Below are 12,485 nucleotides of genomic sequence, written 5' to 3'. Positions count from 1 at the left end.
CACACGAGACTAACAGGAATACAACTTTCTGTTGAACAAAAGGACCTTCTGTACACAAGTAATTGACAGAAACCTTAGGCTGCATATTCTGACCACTTTCCTTGAGTGAAGGATTTGCACTTAATCTGCTGTGCAAAGCCTTCACTCGAGTTAAGGGTCTAAATGTGCAGCCTACTCATGCCTTGTGAACTGAAGGGCCTTTCGCTCAGGAAACAGCAAGATTTTATGCGCTAGTCTTTGCATGGAGACCCAGTTTTTTTTTATCAAAGTTTCAATCAGGGTCTGTGCCTGCAGACTAGGTTTGCGCAGCAGACTAATTCCAACAGCAGCTATGGCACTGGCTTGAGTCTTTAAATGGGAAAAATCAGGTCCAGGAACGAAAAATGTTAAATTACTAATTTATTTCTGATGCCCCCTCCACCACAGAAAAAATGGGGGGGGCAAGAAATAGCAATATTATAATGGCTGACTCTCAAAACAATCAAGATAAATAATTTTTCACAAATGGAGAAAAAATGCACTATTAAAGTTTGTTGACCTCAAATGACATCTGACCTTGATTGAGATTTAGAAACTTGTTATCAATTTCATATCTTTTGTGATATTAAATGACAATCTCATATCAGTTTCATTTTGCAAAATAATGAAAAAAAATGTTTATTTCTAAGAGGGTTAATTGAACTGAAATTAACTTTAAGCTTGACCACAAAACTGTGTTCATACTCATCAAATTAATGCTGCAAACAGCACCAAGTTCTCACTTGTACTAAGCAGAAATAAGGTAATGACAATATAATAATAATATTATAATGCTTATAACAACAATAACTACAATAATGTCATATTAATTATTAATAATGATTCTCATCTGCAAAAAGATCAGAATATCTCAAGAGGTATCAATCCATGAACAATGTATATCGTTTGTGTAAAGCATTTGCAGTGTACATATACTGCCATCGCACATACCATTTAACCAGTAATACAGTAAATCAACTTTTACATAAAATTATTTGAAATTCTGGCTTGTCTGACCGTCTTAGCATTATGTTTTGCTTGTAACTTGCTTACAAAGCACAATTAAGCATCATCTGCCAGGGCAATTCTTTCTATTCCTGTATCAGAAAATTGCTACTTTTTGAAAATTCCCAACATTTCTTGAAAATTCCCAACACTTCTTGAAAATTCCCAACACTTCTTGAAAATTCCCGAAAATTGCCGAAAATACCTAATATTCCCAATTTATTCCCGTGGAAAGTTTACACCGCGAAAATTCCCGGGAATCGTGCAATCCTACAAATGACCAAGCTCAAAGGTCATTTAGGGTCAATGAACTTAGACCATGTTGGGGGAATCAACATCAAAATCTTAACCTAAGATTAAGTTTTTGAAATGTCATCATAACTATATATATAGACCTAGTACATTAAACTTGGACATAAGAGTAATCAAATATCAATGGACATCCTGTGCGAATTTCAGGTCACATGACCAATGTCAAAGGTCAATGAACTTTGGCCATGTTGGGAGTATCTGTTGAATTACCGTCATAACTTTGAAAGTTTATGGATCTGATTTATGAAACTTGGCCATAAGGGTAATCAAGTGTTACTGAACATCCTGCCTGAGTTTCAGGTCACATGACCAAGGTCAAAGGTCATTTAGGGTCAATGAACTTTTGCCATTTTGGAGGTAATTATTAGATTGTTGTCATAACTTTCAAAGTTTATAGATATAGTTTATAAAATGTGGATATAGGGGTAATCAAGTATCACTGACAAGTCTTAAATCGCATGATCAAGGTCAACTGTCATTTATTGTCATTGAACATAGTATTGTATCATTATAAATTGTGTTTTTTGTGAATAATTATGTTATAGTAGTTTTCAAAGTCAGCATTGCTGCTATATTGAATCGTGTAATACTGGTGAGACTGCCAGAGAAGCTCCACTTGTTTTTTCACAATTGACTTTGACACTGTTTGTTCAAACAACTACATGATTAAGAATTCACTCTGGAAACAATGTAGACAATCGGTTTGACAATTGTCTGATTAGATTATGTCGAACATTTCCACCTTTACACTCTTAACGCAAACAAAACTGGGACAAGAACAATGGATCTAATAAACTAAGATTTAACTTAAACACAGACGGTCCAATAGAACAAAGTACGAGGGTGAATGACCAATGGTGATTTTGACCTTGTTATAAAGAAGAGAATCAAACTTTATTAACCCATTGCAATCTTCAATTTCCCTCGTTGTTTAGCTTGCGTTGTGTAAAAATGTGAGTATTAGATTAGAACCGTTCGGGGAATTTTCTGAAGAATTTCCGCTGACTTATCAAGAAAAATTATGCACTTCATTTTCAATAATTTAAATGGAGCATGCAGCTCAAATTCAAGTTGATTCGTAGTGCTGAATACAATTCATTTATATTTAAGTATGTAAATATGTTTCGTAAATTACTAATGAATGATATTAAAAATACTTTATTCAACTTGTTACGCTGTTTGCACCCATTAAAAAGAGAGCCTAGATCTCGGTCATGCAGTGACACCATCTCTTAATCAGAGACGGTCTCACTCACTTAGTCAATTGGGGGTTGGGGTCAAATTGCCCCCTCGCTCCCCCTTCCTCAACAATTTTCGATACTACGCTGCCGTGCGAAATCTTTTGACCGCGCCCCGGCGCGCCGCTCGTTGACTTTCTATACTTTCAGGTTTTGGACATCTTTTGTTACCAAATTCTCGACATCGAGGTACGCGGTTCCGAAATTACGCAACATGTCAGTCCCACCAAAACGTGATTTCGTGTACAGAGTCAATGCAAATTTTGTTGTCATAAATCATAAGTATGATTATTTTTATTTTTCATGGTAAAAATGGATTTATTTTATTCCATTTATGATCGCAAAAGGGTCCCAGACGAAAAATCAAAGAACTTAAAATTGTCAAAATTTATATTTTCACCGCTTATTGGCATAATCAATAAATCAAAAATAAAATATATTTTTTGAAAAGTTTACTTTACAGTCTTACATAGTTTACATCGTCTCTACATACGATCACGTGTTCATCGGCCGAGATCTGAAATGGCATAGGATAACGTGGATTTGACTAAAATCTGAGTTGCAAGGTCACACTTTTCACCTGTGTCTGTGAGATGTTAATAAATATGAAGCCCAGAAAAAAATACTCCCGAAAATTGTATTCATTGCTTCAAAAATTATATTCATTTTTGTAGCCTATTTCTCTCACTGTCCTCAACCTACCGGTATGTATCTATTTTTCCCATTGCCACAATTCATATTCTCGCGTCATGATATTTGAATGTTATGCATTTTTGATAAATTTTGAGAATGATGACAGCTATATATCAGCTAATTTGGGAAGTATGTGCGTCGATGTTTTAAAAACCGAACCAACGATAATGTGGAATGTTCCTATAAAATAATGCTGATTGTATTTTGTTTAAATACAGGTTAATTTTATGATATCAAGAAAGTTTGAAGATGAAACGAGCGCACTGGTTATGACAGTACTAGGAGTGTCTCAGGTGGTTGGTAAAGTGGTGGTAGCCATTGTTGGGGACCACCTACCACTGCCAAAGGTATTCCTTCTAGTCATAGCTAATATCATCGGAGCAGTACAGATGGGAAGTCTCCTAGTTGCAGACACACTCGCACCTGTCGTCTGTATTATCATTAGTAAGTCATTGCTATTTTATATCATTTATATTATTATTTAGATTTCACTCCAAGAAAAGTGAATTCCAATTGTCTGGAGGGAGTTACATCATACATGGGCAGTATTTCTAGTGAAAAAAGGGTGACCTTATGAGAATTTTTGAAGCGTGCTATTTCTCAGTCGAGACCTACATTCGAACCCATAAGTTTGTTAATAGAGATAATTATATAGCGCTGCTTTGTTGAGAAATGTTGAGTAATAAACTTTCTTTGAAAAAAGGTTAAAGCCAATTTTCTGTACACAAAATATTTGAGAGGTAATTTGACTTGCTCTGCTGTTTTAAGAGAAACCGCTTGGCACCTTCACTACTCTGAGTGAAGTGAATACCTTCAAATGACAGGATATAGGAACAATCATGGCAATAAACCAACATCATCAAGGGTACTTCTATTGTTACATATAATGATAATGGGTTCGGGAGTGCAACAGCACATTCTTTAATAACAAGATGGGTCTTGACCCCCTTGACACAATAAGCCAACCACAATACACAATATGTTTTGTGTCTATAAAATCCTTACATTACGGATATTTTAATAAGGGTCATGTACCGAAATTCACAAATAAGGAGACTTCCTTCTTCCATATTCTTTTGAGTTCGTCAAACCTTTACAGATTAAGAATATACCATGTACCGAATGAATATGGTCAGGGGCGACACCCCCCCCCTCCTTCATGAGAAAGAAAAAAAAAGAAAACAAGAAGGAGAAAACCCCCGTTGTACAATTGTGAAGAAATGACGTCATCCTTAAGTCGTTTTGCCCATCTACCACACAACCTGATGGTGCCCCTGAATATAGGGGGAAGAAATGCTCTAAGACTGAATAAATCCAGTGATCTCATGACTCTTACTTTGGATTTTGAGTTTATAAGATGTACTATTCTTGAAAATCCTGAGAAGGGAAGCGAGCACCTTACCAACACTATAAAACGAATCCCATTTTAAAATGTCGATTAATTGAGCATGAACCCCCCAACTTTGCCAAACAAAGGAATATCAATTAGTTTTGTCGGGGGAGGGGCAGCAGCCCCAACCCCACCAGTATACAAATGGTATAAACGTTTCATACCCCGAACGGTTCATGGTAATTATAGGGGTCGTGTGCCGAACATCAGATTATTATAATCATGACACAATGTATGAAGAGACGCTTTAAAATTTGACCATCAGACCATGGTGTCTACGCAGTAGAAGTAAACCTTAGAGTTGAGTATTATATACACTATGAAATAATTGAATATACTAAAAGACAAATTCTTGATGCTGCATGTGATGTTTCAACTGTATCTTGGTTTTGAGATCTGAGACAAATTGGGAGTTCATTCAATTTTCATGCTGTGGAAACTGTAAATCGCATATGTCCTCATGTTGTTAACTGGTAAACAAGAGTCAAAATAGATTTACTTGAACACATATTTTCTCTTTCCGAATTATGCATCTGAAGTGCCCTTCCTGATAGACACAAATTAACAAGAATATCTTACATAATACCCTTTGTTAACCCATTAGCCAAATCAGACAAACGGTTAATAAAGGAGGGTAGAAAAATCGTTATTTTACCTGGGACGTGATTAAAATAATATTCCTTGGCAAGTAATGACAAGAAAAAATGAGTAAAAAAACAGGCAGACAAATTTTCATCTTGACCGAGAACACCTACTGAATTTGAATTGAAAGTATTTTAAAAAAATATTTATTCCACAGTTTCAGGAGTGTTCGTTATATCTGTCCTTGACACCATACCTCATGCTGTAAGTCATCAATTGTTCCATCCTAATCAGTGTCTTATATCATGGACAGTACTCACTTCGGCCATGGGGTCTGGCTATGTCGTGGGGGCGCTCCTAGGTAAGAAAAGCTCTTAATGCATATCCACCACAACATGTATATATATATATATTTATTGTGTAAAGCTTTACATGTACAACGGCTTTTTGGCAACTCTTTTTTTATTTAAATATTGTAAAGAAATGGATGAAGAGAACAATGGTAGGCGTGGCTTATAAAGGTTCCCCAGAGCTATCTACCCTTTGGAAAAATTGGTGATGCACTGATGCCGATGCCGATTCCCGGCAGAGACATTTTTTCGGCATCACCAATTTTTCCAAAGGGTAGATTACTCTGGCGAACCTTGATTTAAGCTACGCCTACCACTGTTCTCTTCATCAATTTCTTTACAATATATATATATATATATATCTTACTGTCAATCGGATCGGGGTCGCCCTAGCAACTAACCCGTGTCTGTGGTCTAGGCACCGCGGGGTTCAAAGCTGGGGGCCCGGGTTCGATTCCCGGCAGAGATATTTTTTCTTCGGCATCACCAATTTTTCCAAAGGGCAGATAGCTCTGGGGAACCTTCATTTGAAGCTACGCCTACCATTGTTCTCTTCATTCATTTCTTTCACAACATATTTAAATACAAAGATTTTCCAAAGCTGTAGTACATGTAGAATGTGTCACATAGTGACATATATATATGTATGTATATACATATATATATACACCATACTCGGTACACACATCACGTACGATACACTTTTCAGCGTTTGATATTGACACGAACATCATCAAACTTGTAAGGTATATAGATGAAGATGATGTGCACCGATCCAATAATGTGACATTTTTTTTTACAACTCGTTCCCATTGCAGACTGCATGTTCCGCCGACTTACCAAGTCGTCTCCTCGGTTACACTTCGTCATTCCGAATTTCGTTAGTCTGAAAACGAAATGAGGTTCGTTAGTCTGAAAATGAATAATATGTGACAAAGCCGGGAATACCGGAAGGGCAAGCGTGGTGGAGGGGGGGGGGGTCATTTTCAATTCAGGATGGGAAGGCAGTGGCGCGGCCTAACGTATTTTCCTTTGAGGTGCAAAGTCAAAAAGAGGCACTAATATTATGAAGAGTTTGTTTGCAAGAGGAGTTAGATCTACTTCGGACCATTCTGCGAAAACCATGTTTTTTTATTCCCCCATATTGTAATATTTTTTTATTCGAAACTAAATTTTCATGATATGTATGTGATATATATGTGAACATAAAATTGAGTATATATATATACCTATCTTCATATCTTTTAAATATTCTAAAAAAAAACACCATTGGGGATCTCGCCCCTTTTGCAAACAAACTGAAATGGATCCAACTCCTTTTGAATTAAAAAGTGATTTTTTTCTCCACATTTTGATGGGATATTTCAACTTTTCTTTGGTATCATCAGAGCGACTAACAATCATTATATTGAGACAAAAAATAATCCAATTCTATTTAAATAAATGGATCTAACCCCTTTTGTAAATAAACTCTTCAGAAAAGTTTGTTTGCAAAAGGGGTTAGATCCACGGAAGACTATTTCAAGAAAATCCTCTTTTTTAATTCTCCCATATTGTAATATTAAATGCGAAACTGGATTGTCATGATGGGAACATAACATTGGGTACAAGAGAAATATGACGCTTCATATTTGTTTAAATATTCTTTAAAAAATACCTTTGTGGATGTAACCCCTTTTGTAAACAAACTGAAATGGATCTAACAAGCCCTTTTGAAAAATTGTGGTTTTTCTTAATCATTTTTGTCCAAAATTTGTATGGGAATTTTAACTTTTCTTTGGTATCATTTTATAAAGCTACTAAAGTCTATATATTCAGACAAAAAAAATAATTTGTTAAAAAAACGGATCTAACCCCTTTTGCAATTTCAGCTCTTCATATTATGTCAAAATGGGCCTTTTGGTGATATATTCACCATAAGATTATCATCTGCGTGATGTCGTTGTGTGTTATGTAGTAAATATGTGGAGCAAAGCCTTTTTGAAGTGATTTATTATTACATATTAAGGCTTTTTTACGCGGCGGTTGGGAAAATTCTTCAAATTCAGTTTTTTTCAAAAGTTCTAAAACTAGCTTTTTGGTCAATTATGGGAATAATTAATTGCAGGCGCGGATCCAGGAGGGGGCCGAGCCGCCCCCCTATTTTTTGACAACCTGCAGAAAAAAGTGTAGTCTTTAACTTAATAGAAAATACGAAAATTAGAAAGAAAATTAAGAAAGAGTTATTATACCCATGATGTGTAATTTACAGCCTCGTAACGGCCCGCCCGACCCCGAAAGGAAAAAGGTGAGGGGAAGAATTGGAAAATAGAAGCTCGCGCTTCGCGCTCCCATTTAATTGTTTGAGACACACAGCTTGTTCTTTATTTAAATAACACGCACTTAGACTGTCAAGTTTCCAGATCGGAATATCAAAACTTTTTAGCTCGCGCTTTGCACTCTCATTATTTAATTGGTGATACTTTTATCCTCTTCATTAATCACTAAAAACAGTCCTAATTGAGTCTCTTTTCACGTTACTATAATAAAACTTTCGGCTCGCGCTTCGCACTCGCATTGTTTAGTTGGATACTTTGTTCATGATCATAAATACTGCTCAGAATCTTCAGTTCTAAGGACATGAAATATCAAAGAATTTTAGCTTGCGCTTCGCGCTCGCATTATATATCAAGACCACATGAGACACTTTATCTTGTTTATAACAATAAAAACTAACGTATACTTAAAACTTCAGTCTTTAGTTAGGACTACCCACTGAAAAAACCAACAAAAAAAATCAGATAATAGCGACCAATCGAGAAAATTGTTGATTAAAATATTTTTCGCCCCCCCCCCCTATTGGCGAAAACGGGATCCGGCCCTGAATTAGGCCATACTGTTAAAAGGGCATTCCGCGCAAGATGTTGCGAGCGCTAATCGCAAGCTCAAAGTTTTTGACATTTCAATAAGAAATGAAAATTAAACAAGATGTTTATTTAACAAAAGAACTAACGGGAGCACGAAGCGCGAGCTGGTTATGATATTCCAAATAGAAAACTGGACATTCTAAGCATTATCATAACAAGAATAAGGGCGAGTTCCTTTCTACATGATAATTGAGGCAATCGCGAGCCCCCCCCCTCCCAGTGATTTTCTTTTTGCTTACCCACGGCAAGTTACAAATTAAGAGAACTACTTAGTAAGTCATGGGAACAAGTAATTGGTACCTCTTGTAAACGAGTTATATGTTGTGGTAACGTAACGAGTTAGTATATATGTAGTGAACAAGTTAGAAAAATAAGAGTAAATCTCTTCCACAAGATATCACATAAAACGAATTAAAGAATGAGGAAGGTAATGTCTAAAAAAATCTCTTGGAGTATAGGCCAACACAGCAAAAACAAAAACAAAGTAGGCTTATATTTTACTTACCATAAAATCCCAATTGTAGGTATACTCCAGAAATACAAGCCCTTAATCTATTCTTATTAATTCTCTTTTGCAGGTGAAAGTATGGATCAAACTGGGTCATATGACTGTGCTCTCTATGTATGCATGGGATTTTTCTTGACGTCAGCGTTGTTCTGCAGCTTTGTTCCTTTATACCAGACATGTTGTGCATCAAAGCGAATTGTTATAAAGAATAAGGCGATGGTGGATCAACCAACAGAATTATGATTGAATATAATTGTCACTGAATCACAGAGAGAGAGAGAGAGGGAGAGAGAGAGCAAGAGATGAAGGGGGGCGGGGGAGAGTTTGAAATGCGTGATGTTGATTGTTCGGAAGTGATTCGGTGTCAGTGAAGGGGAAACTTCAAGTTGTAGCGAAATTCTTTTTCCAATCCTATTTTATATGGACAGGAAAATTCATTTTACAGGAAAACTCCAACACATATATATGAGCCCTTGATTTATAGTTAAAACTGAAAAATACCTGAAATGCATGAATTTTACTCATTATGGCCAACCCTTTTCGAAGACAGTTTATGCAAAAACTTACATTAGAATTGGCAGTGTCATTGAACATGAAATCGTATCGGGTGGAAAGGTTCCTGCTAACTTTAATGTCAATAACGATTTTTGATTACTGATAACAACCTGGACAACATGAATATTATGTAGATCCATTGTAACAACAGCGGCAATTGTTTATTATTCATTTGAGATGGGTATCAAGACATTCCTATCAAATGTCGACAATTTACGTGGCATATTTTGATTGAAACTGCAACAATTTTGTAATGGTTTTAAAATAGATAATCTTCAATACTAGGGTAACTCTATATTTGAATAAGTTAATGTTATGTTCGTAACCTTACACTGTACCCCATACCGTCAAGTGCTCAGGTGAATATTTTGATATATGTTATATCACTGTTTGGAAACATTCTATTGTATACATAAAATGTTTAAACGGGTAACACGAATTGTTATCGTCACCCAGGGTTAGATCGTTTCTATACACTTGAAAACTGTTTGGAAACCTGAAATATCTTGTGTTGAAGAAAAACCGATATTATGCCTACTATAGTATCTTTAAAATGTATCCATTTGTAAAGTATCCGTATTTGAGTGCAAAGCAACTGGCATTAAAAGCCTTCAGAGTTGACACAATTTCATTTCTGCCAAGTCAAATTAAGCTTGAAATGGCATTTGTGTAATTTCCATTCAGAGTTAAAGTGACGCGAACATCCTTAGTCTGACACTGAACGATGTGACATTATCCCAGATTAGACACAATTAGAGTTAACTTAATTCAACTCTGAAATCAGAGTCATTTTAACTCGATGAGAGTTGCCTCTCGCCTGAATCAATTCCGAGTCTTATCTGATTGTTTGACCCAAGTAGGAGTCCTACGTGCCATATATTTCGGATATGAAACTGCTCAGAAATAATGGTATTATTATTTTCAATTTCTTGTGTTCATGAACGTTACTATAGATTATGCTCATGTTTTGTGTATTTGTGTTTTATTTGAGTTTTTAAACTTATTTGATAAGTTTATTTTTCGTTTAGCCATGCATGTGTGCGATTCTCGTCTTCAAATATAGTGTTATTATGAACTGATATATGTTTTGATTTATCCGGGAAGAAAGACAAATAACGATTAGAAATAAATCTGATCATCTGAACTTACTGTTTTAAAAAAAAGAACATTTTCACGCCTGATCCGGGACGCTTCTTCAGCTCGTCTGAACTGGCAGGAAATCTTCCGGTTATAAATGCCTCGAAAATTATGATAGTTTTGTGTTATGTGTGAATATGATATTCTCCAAAATAGGCATACAAATTTTTTTATAAAGGTATCACATATCTTGAGATATTTAAAGTTTTAAAATGATAGAATTATATTCAAAACGACGTGACTATTGATGCCTGCACAAAATACAATAATAGTCCAAATACTAACCAATGAAGTTATCGAAAATGTATTTATGTAGTTAATACAAAAATACATTATGATGTAGGCCTGAATTACCTACTTTGGTAGAAACATCAGTCTTCGACATTTTGTCTTTGGAAACATGTGTCTTAAATGAGATTATTGTCTTTCAAATTGTAATGATAAATATATAGGATTTGTATAATGGCTCCCGTATTACCCCGGCTAAGCTAGTCTGCCTATTCCGATGCTCACAGCTTTTTGAGGAATTACTTCCTGCCAGTATCCATTTTCTCACCTGGGTTGAGTGCAGCACAATGTGGGCAATTTTCGTGCTGAAGGAAAATTGCGCACGACTTCTTTAGAAGAATGATATACAGATGTATGTCCATGTACATGTTTAGCTATCGTGGTAATATGCCATTATTATTCTTTTGAGTAGCATAAACATGGAACTTCTTCAAAGTATTCTTTCTTCCTTTTTTATACAATAATAATTATTCTTTTTTCTATTATTTGTGTGTGTATTTGAATGTGAATCAAACTACTTAATGATTGAAAAGTGTTAAGGACACAAATTGTCTATTTGTGGACTCTTTTTTTTAAATCGCATTACAGTGTGAACCATCAACTTGCAGGCTATGACTTCTTTCCATCATAGTATGGTGGAAGTATAAAACGTCAATGAATGCATATTGCAAGAGCTTTATTCTATGTTGAGTGCAATTCATAATATCTCAAATATTTGTCGCATGTTATTTTAAAGTTTATTTTTCATGGAGTCTAATTATAATCATATTCTGTAGAATTTAGATTTTTATATGAATTTGAAAATATATTATATCTTGTAGAATGTCAGTTTGATTATAACGCTTAAAAGACGTACAATAATTTGCTTATTTTTCATGTCATTGTATTTTGCAGGGTATCAAAATGATAAGCCATGTGCCACTCTTAATATGTGATTCAATGTGGTATATCGTGAATATTATATAGACTTTTATCTAACTTTGATAATTTTGGATTTGTACGCACAATAAACTGTTGGTGTATTAAGTGCCGAATGAATAAAGCACCTGAAACTTATGAAAGCGTATTTTACCATTTGTGAATCATCATAATTAAAACATTACGTCCTGCAATATCACGAGCCAGTTAAAAAAAAATATTGCGTTTAGACACCCCACCCCCCAAAAAAAGTAGTCCCAAATGCGGACTTTTGATTGGTTGAACTTTAAGATTGAGTTCGATTTCAACTTCTTATGCAGCAGGTCCCTGATTAGATGGGAAGCAAGTAAGAATTTGTCTCTAGGGAATATTGCACAAAAGACACAAGACACCCCTCCAAAAAAAAAAACAGCAAAACAAATCCTATATTTTCAGATGTCGGGTAGCCATTCGGGTTCTCAAATTGAGGAAATATTTAAGTGCATCATGCATGTCCCTTAACATACCACGGTGTGTTTGCCTTGGCCAATTCATTACTTCAAACTGGTCTTACGCTTCTTTACATTTTTTTTGGGGGGGCGTTAA

General features: G+C 35.4%; 1 protein-coding gene across 2 annotated transcripts in view; it reads left to right on the top strand.

The window, feature by feature from the left end:
* The window catches only part of LOC121411105 (monocarboxylate transporter 9-like), a 29,019-nt gene extending 16,982 nt beyond the window's left edge, over nt 1-12,037 (top strand). Inside the window, exons 5-7 of one of the 2 annotated variants that reach the window (XM_041603630.1) lie at nt 3,485-3,710; nt 5,456-5,599; nt 9,073-12,037. In XM_041603630.1, the coding sequence (XP_041459564.1) occupies nt 3,485-3,710; nt 5,456-5,599; nt 9,073-9,245 (543 nt within the window). In that variant the 3' untranslated portion in view covers nt 9,246-12,037. The remainder of the gene's footprint in view (nt 1-3,484; nt 3,711-5,455; nt 5,600-9,072) is intronic. The other variant, XM_041603631.1, reaches the window with a different exon arrangement.
* Nucleotides 12,038-12,485: the final 448 nt, after the last annotated feature.

This window comes from Lytechinus variegatus, chromosome 3 (genome assembly GCF_018143015.1).
Source record: "Lytechinus variegatus isolate NC3 chromosome 3, Lvar_3.0, whole genome shotgun sequence".
NCBI lineage: Eukaryota > Metazoa > Echinodermata > Echinoidea > Temnopleuroida > Toxopneustidae > Lytechinus > Lytechinus variegatus.
This window is presented reverse-complemented; position numbering and strand designations above follow the sequence as displayed.